General features: G+C 54.7%; 2 protein-coding genes across 2 annotated transcripts; both read left to right on the top strand.

The window, feature by feature from the left end:
* Positions 1-3,205: 3,205 nt before the first annotated feature.
* Positions 3,206-5,039, top strand: TGME49_320780 (hypothetical protein). Its single transcript, XM_018783012.1, has 2 exons — positions 3,206-3,907; positions 4,742-5,039. The coding sequence occupies exons 1-2, from the start codon at positions 3,779-3,781 to the stop codon at positions 4,922-4,924; spliced, it is 312 nt and encodes a 103-aa protein (XP_018638085.1). The 5' UTR covers positions 3,206-3,778; the 3' UTR covers positions 4,925-5,039.
* A 310-nt stretch (positions 5,040-5,349) lies between these two features.
* On the top strand, positions 5,350-6,694 carry TGME49_206910 (hypothetical protein; the record flags this gene model as incomplete). Its single annotated transcript, XM_018779375.1, has 3 exons — positions 5,350-5,442; positions 6,326-6,454; positions 6,620-6,694. 3 exons carry the CDS (start codon positions 5,350-5,352, stop codon positions 6,692-6,694), a joined length of 297 nt encoding a protein of 98 aa, XP_018638086.1.
* Between the last annotated feature and the right edge of the window lie 4,956 nt (positions 6,695-11,650).

The following is an 11,650-nucleotide window of genomic DNA, read 5'->3' as shown; positions in this document are numbered from 1 at the left end:
TAAGGATTGACAAGGACTGGCGCTAGGAAATCAGGAGTCGGAGCGAACGCACGGAGTTGCTGAAGACCTGATGGACTCACCGGGTTCAATGCAAAATCAAACATTTATTTCATTCGTGTCGCCAGCGACTGGATGCTACTGTTATGACTTGTGGCAGATGAGCCCAGTTGGGCAGTTCACGCTCACTACGCTCTGTGCACGTCGATGTCAGAATCTGCACCTGGGGCTGAAACCTTTCCTGGGGAAGGGTAGCATAGAAGTTAACGAGGGGATGTTCCGACGCCAGCAACCGTGTGTCGGGTTGTCAACTGCATCAGATGGGTGAGGGCGCTTTGCCGTCATGTCATTCGTCAATCGTTTCTTCAATCGGCTGCCGACCCAGTCGGTAGGTGTAGAGTATTTAGATGACGACGAAAACGGCATTTATTGCTTCGGAGCGCCGCGGATCTGGTCGCGAGTGCGTCCGGCGCGTTCAGAGGCGAACGCGTGCATTGTTGTCGATGAACAACACACTTCGGATCCCGTCCTGGGAGATGCCTCCTCTGTACCGCTGCTTGCATGGTCAGGGGCTGCCGTGGTAGCTTGAGGACCATGTCGTACAAGGACCGTAATGCCATATCATGCGAGGGTTCCACCATGGCTTTCGTCAGCTGACTACCGTACGCACACTCCATGCGAGTGTCCTCGATGAGGGCTTGAATAAGAGAGTTAGATTTCGCAATGTAGCCGTGTCAAGGCTATTCGCATCGTGCTCGGCAGAGGCGGTTTGCAGCAGTGATACGTGCCTCCGCGTATCGCCTGTCCAAGTCGACAACGCTAACGGGGAAGACTGTACCATGGAACGTGCCTGTTCGTGGACAGCGACTGGAGCCAACGCAGCTTGGCGGACTGCATGAGACGGACTGTTCGTCAGAACTTCTGATGGGTGCGCACCTGGTACTCATATCTTCCTCGGCCTTTTGTTTCCTACTCAGGCATCTCATGTTGGTGCTGCACTCGACGGTGCTGAAGTGTAGTCACGACTGGGCCACGTGCTGCGTGCAGCTGGATCCACCACGGCGTGTATCTGCATGCGACACGGCCGCTATTCCTTCGTGCACTCCTGAAATGGTCTGATGTCAGGGTGACTCGTCACTGAAGCAGTCCTCTGTGTGCAAGCTGCGTTCTCGGATCCTGTTTGAGAGGATAACGGTCTCCATGAGGATACAAGTGTCGTTTCAGTCCGTGCCGATCCTGAGTATACACGATGCCGGTGCCTGACTGGTGTGAGCGAAATGTGAGTCGGCTCAGTCAGTCGTCCTGCTGGTGGTCTCGTACGCGCGGCGATGGTACTGGGAAACGTTTCTTGGGGCATTTCTCGTTTTCTTGTAGAAGAAGATTGAATGCATGGGTGGTGACCGCGTGTGATCCCAGACTCAGCACGTTCGCCAAATCCGGTGTTCTCTCACAGGACGTAGGAACGCAATGAAAACAGCTGGTTTACAGATTCAGTGTCGTTACAGTGTTATGAGAGGGAGTAGTGCTTCTGACACCCGCCTCCCCCGTGTCAGCAATGGTGATGAGTTCGCATAGGATGAGAGAAAAAAGATCTCCTTGCTTTTGATTGGAAGGGACGAGGACTGACGCGAGCAAATCAGTCATCCGGACAGACGCACAGAGTTTCGAACAGCTGCCAGGGTTCAGGGGGTCAAATGGGACTTTCATCATATTTTCAATCGGAGGTGCAAGGGAATGGATGTTGCCGTAGTTTGTGGCAACTATCATGATATGGGCATTCCACGCCCCGTTCCCTGTTAGCACGTCGATATCAGATCCTGTACGTGGATTTGGGATGCTTCCTGAGACAAAGCAGCACAGAGGTTAACGAGGGAATTTTCCCACGCCAGTAAGGCGTTTCCGGTTGTCAACTGTGTCAGACGGGTCAGGAATGTTCGTCGTTCTGGCATTCGTCAATCGACTGCTTACATTGGAACGTGACCCAGATGCAGGTGTGGAGGATTTAGATGACGACGAAAACGGCATTTATTGCTTCGGAGCGCCGCGGATCTGGTCGCGAGTGCGTCCGGCGCGTTCAGAGGCGAACGCGTGCATTGTTGTCGATGAACAACACACTTCGGATCCCGTCCTGGGAGATGCCTCCTCTGTACCGCTGCTTGCATGGTCAGGGGCTGCCGTGGTAGCTTGAGGACCATGTCGTACAAGGACCGTAATGCCAAATCATGCGAGGGTTCCACCATGGCTTTCGTCAGCTGGCTGCCGTACGCACACTTCATGCGAGTGTCCTCGATGAGGGTTTGAATGAGAGAGTTAGAATTTGCAGTGTAGCCGTGTCAAGGCTATTCGCATCGTGCTCGGCGGAGGAGGTTTGCAGCAGTGATACGTGCCTCCGCGTATCGCCTGTCCAAGTCGACAACGCTAACGGGGAAGACTGTACCATGGAACGTGCCTGTTCGTGGACAGCGACTGGAGCCAACGCAGCTTGGCGGACTGCATGAGACGGACTGTTCGTCAGAACTTCTGATGGGTGCGCACCTGGTACTCATATCTTCCTCGGCCTTTTGTTTCCTACTCAGGCATCTCATGTTGGTGCTGCACTCGACGGTGCTGAAGTGTAGTCACGACTGGGCCACGTGCTGCGTGCAGCTGGATCCACCACGGCGTGTGTCTGCATGCGACACGGCCGCTATTCCTTCGTGCACTCCTGAAATGGTCTGATGTCAGGGTGACTCGTCACTGAAGCAGTCCTCTGTGTGCAAGCTGCGTTCTCGGATCCTGTTTGAGAGGATAACGGTCTCCATGAGGATACAAGTGTCGTTTCAGTCCGTGCCGATCCTGAGTATACACGATGCCGGTGCCTGACTGGTGTGAGCGAAATGTGAGTCGGCTCAGTCAGTCGTCCTGCTGGTGGTCTCGTACGCGCGGCGATGGTACTGGGAAACGTTTCTTGGGGCATTTCTCGTTTTCTTGTAGAAGAAGATTGAATGCATGGGTGGTGACCGCGTGTGATCCCAGACTCAGCACGTTCGCCAAATCCGGTGTTCTCTCACAGGACGTAGGAACGCGTTGAAAAAAGCAAATTTATGAATTCAGGGGCTGTGATGTCAGTGGGGTCCTGGCCGCTCGTGTGTGAGTTTCAGGTTGGCTAGCAGCAAATAGGCATTCTGTAACATGATTTAAAACGCAGTGCCATTGCAATCTGCTGACTTGTATTTCATTATTTCGGAGTCATGTGAACTGTTTGCGAGGATCGGCGAGGTGTGAAGTCTCTATGTGCCTGTGATGCGGGCAGTGTTGAACGGCCTTTCAGGTGAGGTTTACGGCGGGGACGACGCTTTGTGTTTGAAGGGATGTTAGAGACAGTGAAAGGATGAAAGCCGTGAGGATGGATGGAAGGAAGCACTGCGGGTTCGTCAGGGGCAGCGAGTACGGGCTCATGAAGCGGGTTCCAGTTGTGGAGCATAAAATAATGGGCTGCGATGCAGCGAGTTCGTGATATCGAGGAGTGTTTGGCTCGTGTGTGATAGAGAGCGTCGACAGCCACTAGAGCGTATCAGCGGCCCGAGACCAGAACGGCATGTTCAAACGTCGCAGCATGGTTGTTCGAATCGTGTGACGAGATGAATCCTGTTCCTGTTCACGTGTAACAAATGAGTGAAAGTTGCTTTTACAATAGTATTTGAATTCACTCTTGTCGTCCTCGCGAGGTCTGCTCGTTTCCTAGGCGACTCATCTATGCGATGGTGTGCAGCCTTACAGGCTCGGACGGTGACAGCGTGACATGAGCGCCACGTTGCAGCCCGATGCACGTCGTGTTCGTACTCCGTGCGGGAATATGTTCGTTTGTTCGGGTAGACTCAGTAATGCAGCTGATGGTTGTGCCTTCAGTACATGCGCCAATCCTGCTCGTGTAAGCTACCTTGCCGAAACATCTTCACGAAGGGACGCTAGTATCTTTGAGGAGAGGAGTGTCGCTGCGGCCCCTGTTCATTTGCACGAGAGGCACTATGCCTGGCTAAGAGTAAAACCTGTAGCGGCTAGGTAAAATCGTTGTGCGTGTTGTTGCGGATTCGCTGCGACGCTACTTGGGGACGGGCCTGCGGGCACTACCCGCTCTCCTCGCACAAAGTCGATTGGCTGTGAACGGCTGGGATCGCGTGCTTCCAGCGACTCAACAAACATGGTGGCTCGAAGGCACACGTCACAGACTTAGGCAGATTGGAAATATGGTGAAGCATTTGTTGGATGGATATTTTTGCGGGTGAGAGTGAATTAGGAGTGTCCTGCAGAACAGCAGAGGTGACAGGTGACACCGGACAATGGCAACTGCACTACATCGTCTTTGGGGAGAAGTGGTTCAACTGGACGGTCGTCTGTGGACGGTAGCTGCATGGTCGAAGATAGAGGCAGAGCGGAGGCAAGGAGTTAAACGGCTTGAGTATCGTCTGCCGGTTCAATACTACTTGCAAAACCCCTCGATTGACTATACGGCCGACGCGCTGGTACCACGATACGAGTGACAGAAATGTGTTTATGAGTTTTGTGTGCCCAGTGGGCTTTGTTAGAATCAGTGTTGGTTCTTTCGCAACGCGCTGGTCTACAGCTCGGTATGTCATACCTCAATTAGTAAAATTTGAGACGACATTCTCTCACTAGTAAGATTTCACCGGTTGCCGTTATGTCGGATGAAACTGGTAGTGTTCGCATAGTGTCCCTGTCATGCAGTCGTCTTTTTCCTGTTCAGGCTACCGCAGTATGTTGCTCCTGGCTTACGAAGACGACCAACGCGAGGCGAGCGCTTATGATGGATGGCCACCTGTACGCAAATGCGATCCTCTATTCGGGCGTCTTCTCCGCGTCACATCATCCATGGTGGGAAGGCTGCGGCACCGGCTGCGGCCGTCGAAGAGCAGACAAAACATTTTGATTGGATGGATGCAGAGAGAAGACAAGTGAGCGACTGTCATGAAAGGGGACGGAGATGCGCAGTCACCTATGTTTACGCATGGTGAGGAGGCCGCGACTGTTATCAGCTACTGGAAGTAGGCGCTTTGCAGGCGACCTTCACTGGCAGGGTTTAGGACAAGATTCGTGGTCTGCAGGGGAGGGTCATGGGCAGGGGTTCGTGCATATGGTGTGGCGGAATAACCGGCCGAGTCAACGGCGCTCTTCGGAGGAGTTGAACCGGGTACCACGCCGGTTCGCGGACAGTGACTTGAAGCAGCTCATCTTCGCGAAACATTTGAGGTAGAGGGGCAATCAGAATTGCAGGCGAATTGACGCTTGATATTCCTTTCTTCCTAACCTGCGTTTCGGCACGCGTCGTCGCTTGGTTTCGCTGCGTTTCCGGCAATGGGAGCCCGGGGTCACGCTTGGGTTGGGTGCTGCCTGCAGATCCTTCTGTGTTGTGTTGTGCCTGAATGCGGGCGGATAATTTTCTGTCTGGTGCGTTCCTGGCTCTCATGGATGGATGGCCTGTCATACAGGCTCGAAACATGCAAAGGGATATCGAGGAACAGCTATTTTCATCTGTCCTACACGGGTGCAGGTTCGCGGGCTGGTCTTCTCTGACTGCCGGTGTCGGGGGTTCTCTCGAACGCCGAACGACACTGATCAGAGTCCCAGCTGTCATACCGCGTTTCCTGTGCGCATCCTAGACAGGATCCTCTGAGGCACCAGTGCTTCGGTAGTAGTCTAAGGTTCGCCTGTACAGTTGTCGCGAATTGCCAACGCCTCGCCGCGCGGTTTTACACAAGTCCTCAGGCTGCTCGTATCTCCTGCAAGCCACTCCCTTCCACGATATGTACGTGGCGTGTGCCGTCATCACCAGCAAGTATGCTGATTCAGTTGATCCCATACATTGACCCGACAATGACAGGCTTGTGGCTCCCGTGCATGAGAGCGGGAGTTACGGATGGCACGGGAGGACGCCAAGGGGACGTCGTTGTTCTTGGTTGGAAGCGGTGCTAGCTGGGGGGCTTGTATGTGTGTGTGACATTTGCGGGCAGATTATCGGGAGACGCCGCGACACAGAAGTAGTCGGATGAGCTGTGGCGTATCTTGTCACTGCGTATTTGAGGGACGGATTCAGGCGTTCTGAGGGCGGGCTGAGGTGTGAAGCTGGGTGGACCGTGGCCACCAGTTCGCGTCTGCATCGAGCCCGGTATGCGGCAGCACATTGGAAGACTTCACGGGAGGCAGCACTCCAGTGACAGGCAATGTTGCAGGTCGGTGCCAGCGATTCACAGCTAAAGGTCCACCCTGTCTGGTACAGCCATGTTCGCCCACATAGCAGCCGCTGCCGCGCTGTTCTCTATTTCCTCTTCAGGCTCTCAGCGTAGGTGGCCATGAATTTCGATTTAATTACGGAGAGGGAGACCACTGCCTGGATGCGCACGCAATCTGCCTTCGAGTACCCCCGGAAATTCTGGAGGTGCATGATATCGAGGATCATGAGGTGCGTGGTTCAGAAACGAATGTGAAAGTCGGTCTCTTGGCTGTGTATTGATATTGGAAGCTTGCGGGAGCAGGCAAGTAACAGCACGTGTGAATGAGCAATGAGCAGATTCGACAACGCGTTCATGCTCAGGCGTCTGGAGAGGACACTGTGGGCTTCCGACAGGTGCTGAAAGTACGCTCTATTTACGCGCGTGTCACTGACATTGGGCATAGTGAGCGGGGTGCAAATTGCCAGTGACGTTGTTCCGTAAGCCGGATTGTGTGCTGCGGCAGACCGTGCCACGTGGAAGTGATGCCACAGGTTGTCCATGCTAGGTGTGAACACTGGTGTGAAACATCGCAGCACTTCTGTTGCAACAGGTGAACGAGTGAAACAGAATTCTCGACACACCAAAAAGATCTGGTGGCCCATAGAAGTGTACCAGAACGCATGACTGTTGGCTCTTTCTCGATCTTCATTGTACCTTACGGCACCTGGTGTATTCGTCAGGCTCACGTCCATCTCGGCCGGATCGCGATGTAATCATGGTGCCACAGGGTTGTTGGTAGTAGTCGTGTTTCACCTGCGGAAGAAGACATTTCTGCCAGTTACCGTCGCAGCTGTATCGGCGAGGGGCATGGTGCAACGCTTCAATACATGTGGAAGACTAAGAGGGATCGTCGTGTCTGGTGTATTGGACTGAGCCTCATATGCGCCTGCGAGTATGGTTTTCCGTGCATTCTCGAGCGTTGTGTCACTAGTTGATCATCCGCGATTGGAGTCGGCTGAAACGCACAGCTTGCTTCGTTTCTATCCTGTGCATTAACGAATTAGGCACTCTTTAGCAGCCGTAACTGCACTTTTTGGCGTAAGAGCCGTAAGGTTTGTCGGCGCCCGCGGGTCCTTTTTCAGCTCACCCTGTGCTTCCATGGCAAAGACCAGTGTGGCAGCGAGCAAATGGAGCTGACCGGACGGCGCATTCATACGATTCTTGACTTTCGGCACCGCACCGGAATTCGCCTGAACAAGCAGCGTCCTAGTGGGAAACAGGACGCCATGACAACGACGTGACCGCATGAATGCAGGTGTGGCGGTTCACTGTTTCTGGCCCTCGTTGATGCTTCGGCCGTGTGACTCAGGCCGCGCCGCTGCTGTCCGTGGATTTTGGGTCTCAGGCGGTAGGTGGCGCGGGTCTTCGCGACAAGGATAGAACGTGACTCTGTCGCGGGGCAACGTCGCGATAGGCGCGGACAAAATGCCACAGCAATAGGCTATTCATCCTACATTCATTGTGCGGGGTTCACGGCGTTCCTCCGTTGATTCTGGAATACGTGTTTCACGGAGATGTCAGTGGCGCTGTTCCGAGCAAAGGAGTAGCAGCCGGCCTGTTTGCCGTCGCACGTCTTTATCCAGCGCGTTCCACGGCGTCTCGAGATACACCAGCACAGAGATAAACGTGGCAACATGACGTCGCCAGCGAGATACCATGGGCGGTCGACGGCCATTTCACGCGCCTCTGGATGCGTCCACCGTGTGTCTGGTGCCGCGTCTGTGCCTTCGCTCGTGCCCAGTCTCCGTTGTTAAGCAGTCGCGCGGTCTCCACTGAACACCCACTACGATTCATGAGTGCGACCACGGTGACGCAGCTGGGGACGATTCTCGCGAGGAACTCACGGTTCAGGACAGTCCGGCTCCGGGCCATTTCGAGACGTCGTGGCATGGGGCTGGTGGCTGGTTCCTATTCGCGTTTAAACTGGACAGCATCCCCTCGTGTCTGGTCGCGGAAGGCCCTGGCAGTTATTCGTGCCTCCACCCAGCACCCGTCCGAATTGACAACTCATCTGAAGGGTCTCGGCGTCCGTGTTGGTATAGTACGATGACAGGCACCTCGTGCTCGAAGAATCAACGTGACCCAATGGACACCATAACATCATCTATGTTTGATGTTTACCCTCATCTCTCCTCAGCTGGTGGATTTCCCGATTTCCCTTGTGGTGGTGCATGTTGCGTCTACTCATGCGTTCGGGTCTCGATGTTGCATCGCGTTTGCATCTGATAGGTCAAGTGCTCCGGGGACGTCCGCGATCGCTGTCAACGTGAGCGCAAACGTCTGTTTTGTTGTATGGCTCATGGATAAGGGAGTCCCATGGATAGGGAACGTGTTGCGACAGTTCGAAGCATGTCGATAGACTAATACGGGTGCCTTGGGCCTTTGTCTTAGACAACGTCACACATGTGCATCCGGGTGCTTTTCACCCGGCGTTTTGGGGTGTCTTGAGGGTACATTTGTTGTCAGGGTCGTCTGCGGCGCGGCGGTTGGTTCGCCATCAGCTGTCACAAGAAGGGGGTAGCCTTAGTCGCCGTTTCCCAACCGACACAGTTGCACCTACACTGTTGGAGTATTCCAACATTTCGTGGTTGCCCTTCATCGGGTCACTTGCGGGCCCGTGGATGGTCACATCCCGTCTGTGACATGATGTGTATCACATCGTGCCGCGTATTGACGCATTCTGCAATTCATTGTAAATCTAAAGTCGGATGATCATGCACATCTGCTCGACAGAGAGAGACTCATGAGGGACTGCTCGGTGCTCCCATGACCCTGCCTCCGGACGGGCAGGACGGGTGGAGGGTGCCGCCGGAGGACGACAGCGGCTGTCTGTTGGTCGCGGTAGAAAGAGGCCGTAGTGCCTGAAATTGTCTGTGCGGCGGCGCTGCGCTCGTGCATTATCGAGGGACAGCAGGAAGAGGTGATGAGGGGTTGAGTTTGGGGTTGAATGCGGTCACGTAGTTCATTGCGATTCGGCGTATTCACTCACTGAAGATGACGCGAGCCACGCCGGAGGCTTGGACGGGGGCACAGATGCATGGACAGGTGTTGTGTGTACCATGCGGATGGAGTCTGCAATGGTGGCAGACCGTGCGGACCGCGGTTGAAGTCGCGTTGGACGCACTAGCCTGGGAAGAAGCCAGGCGTCACACCAATCCCAGCAAGGCGCGGCAGGTGACCCCTGGTTCAGACCGTACTGTGCACTGTCACAGTGTCGCTCCTGCCGCCCTTATGTCTTTAAACGCGTTCAGAAGGTGTTAGTAAGGTTCCAGGAATATGCCTTTCAGCCCGGACACAACTCCCTACGTTGACTTGTGCGAAACTGTGTGAACGCCTTGGGAAACTGTATGCTATTGCGACCCTCAAGTCGGAAGGCAAGTTACTGCGGTGCAGCCCGTGACGTGTTTTCATTGTCGGATGCTGTAGAGGCTCTCGCTGTGACAGTATGGGGATGCGAAGCTTGGTGGATACCTGTCAGGTGCATGAGAATGTCTGGTGGGCACGTCTGCCGACCAGCTGCATCAGCACTGCCTCCATCCCCTGTCTGCTCCCAATCTGGTCCCGGATTTTGTCCCTCATCATCATACATGTGTCATGCTGTATTGTGGGTTTCTGTAAACTGTTGGCTGGGTGAACCATGCGACATCAAGTGCTAGGCTGCATTTCGTGCCTGATCGCGGACGCTGACTGCTGGTACACATGGAGACTCGTCTCCTTCATTCAAGTTGGAATCAGCGGCGCGTCGTGTTTTGGCACGACTGGTCCTAGGTCGCAATGAAAGGAACCTTGTTCTCACAGAACCATCGGGCCGTAGTGGTGCACAGTGTCCGCTTTGTAACGCAAGTTCACCGACACACGGTATTTGTACTGTTGGGATGTCGCGCCGTTCTCAAGGGGAATGCATTGAGGAGGCTCTCAGCATGTGAATCAATAGAACCGGTTGCGAATGTCACTTCTGTTTCACACACGTTGGAAGCGTCTGACGGGTTCGGTGTGTTGTTATTGTTTTCAATCTGCAGTGTAGGGAAAGCCGACATATGGGGAGCGCGCGTGGTTGCGGAGCAGTCCTTCAAATTCAGCTCTAGTGCGTTGAGTGTCCAATGTCTATCGTTTTCAGGCTCCAAAAGTACGCACGTGGCATGCTCGGATTTATGGAGGTGCTTCTGATAGGTCGTTCCTATTCACGCTTTTACTGGACAGCATCCGCTCGTGTCTGGTCGCGGAAGGCCCTGGCAGTTATTCGTGCCTCCACCCAGCACCCGCCCGAATTGACAACTCATCTGAAGGGTCTCGGCGTCCGTGTTGGTATAGTACGATGACAGGCACCTCGTGCTCGAAGAATCAACGTGACCCAATGGACACCATAGCATCATCTATGTTTGATGTTTACCCTCATCTCTCCTCAGCTTGTGGATATCCCGGCGTCCCTTGTGGTGGTGGCTTTCGCCTCTACTCGTGCGTTCGGGTCGCGATGTTGCATCGCTTCTGCGCCGGGGCGCCACGGGCTACCTGCTTATTGTCCGTCGTGGTATGCCACCTTACACTCATGCATTTGGCTTCCGTCTGACTGCAGCATTCGTGTGGATGAGGAACGTGTTGCGGCAGCTCGAAGCACGTCGATAGACTAATACGGGTGCCTTGGGTCTCTGTCTGAGACAGACGCACAGGTGTGCAGGCGCGCGCTTTTTGCTTGGTGTTTTCGGGTGGCCTCTTCCGTATGGTGTATCATTTGTAAAGGTCGCCTGCGGCGCGACGAACGGCTTAGCACTATGGTTTGTGGTCCTACCCACATTGCTGCGCACACATCTCGTGCGGCATCGTAATTTGCCGCCGCCACCTAGCAGGCCACCAGCCTCCTCGTAGTTGCTGGCATTCTACCTCTGTCGTGATACGAAAAGTGGTGCGATGCGTGGCGTCCATAAAACATCTTACGCAGGTCGCTGTGATACTGATGTCGGTTGGGCCCGTGCATGTTTAGGACCGCGAGAGCTTCACGAGCGGCTTTCTCAGGCCCCGACGCCCCGGACAGGAAACCTGAAGCATGGTAGCCGACGGTGGCGGGTGCAGTCTGCTTCTCTTTGTAGGGAGGGCGACTGTTCGTGGGATTATCTGCGCAGCGGGCCGGCGCGAGGGGGGTCGTAGGGGAACAGTGGCACCGAGTGTGAGGGGTAGAGTAGTGTCCTGTGGTCCATCGGGACTGCGCACATTCACGCAGGCGGCGTTGCGAGACACACGCGTTTATCACGAAGCGAGCGTCAGGGGCGTGGGAACTGAGTTGTGCGTGTCGAGCCGATGGTGCGTTCGTTGATGGTGGGTCTCGAGGAGCACCCATGAATGCGCATCGGATGGGAATAGCTTAGGGAAGAGCGACGCAGCACCTGGAT

This window comes from Toxoplasma gondii, chromosome IV (assembly GCF_000006565.2).
Source record: "Toxoplasma gondii ME49 chromosome IV, whole genome shotgun sequence".
Classification (NCBI taxonomy): domain Eukaryota; phylum Apicomplexa; class Conoidasida; order Eucoccidiorida; family Sarcocystidae; genus Toxoplasma; species Toxoplasma gondii.
The sequence above is the reverse complement of the archived record's forward strand: the minus strand, read 5'-3'. Positions and strand labels throughout refer to the sequence as shown.

Bases quoted from the DNA above. Each gene is read 5' to 3' on its own strand.
- TGME49_320780 (XM_018783012.1), top strand. From the start codon at position 3,779: ATGAGCGCCACGTTGCAGCCCGATGCACGTCGTGTTCGTACTCCGTGC. The intron at 3,908-4,741 runs GTAAGCTACCTT...TTTCCTGTTCAG, and splicing joins CATGCGCCAATCCTGCTCGT to GCTACCGCAGTATGTTGCTC.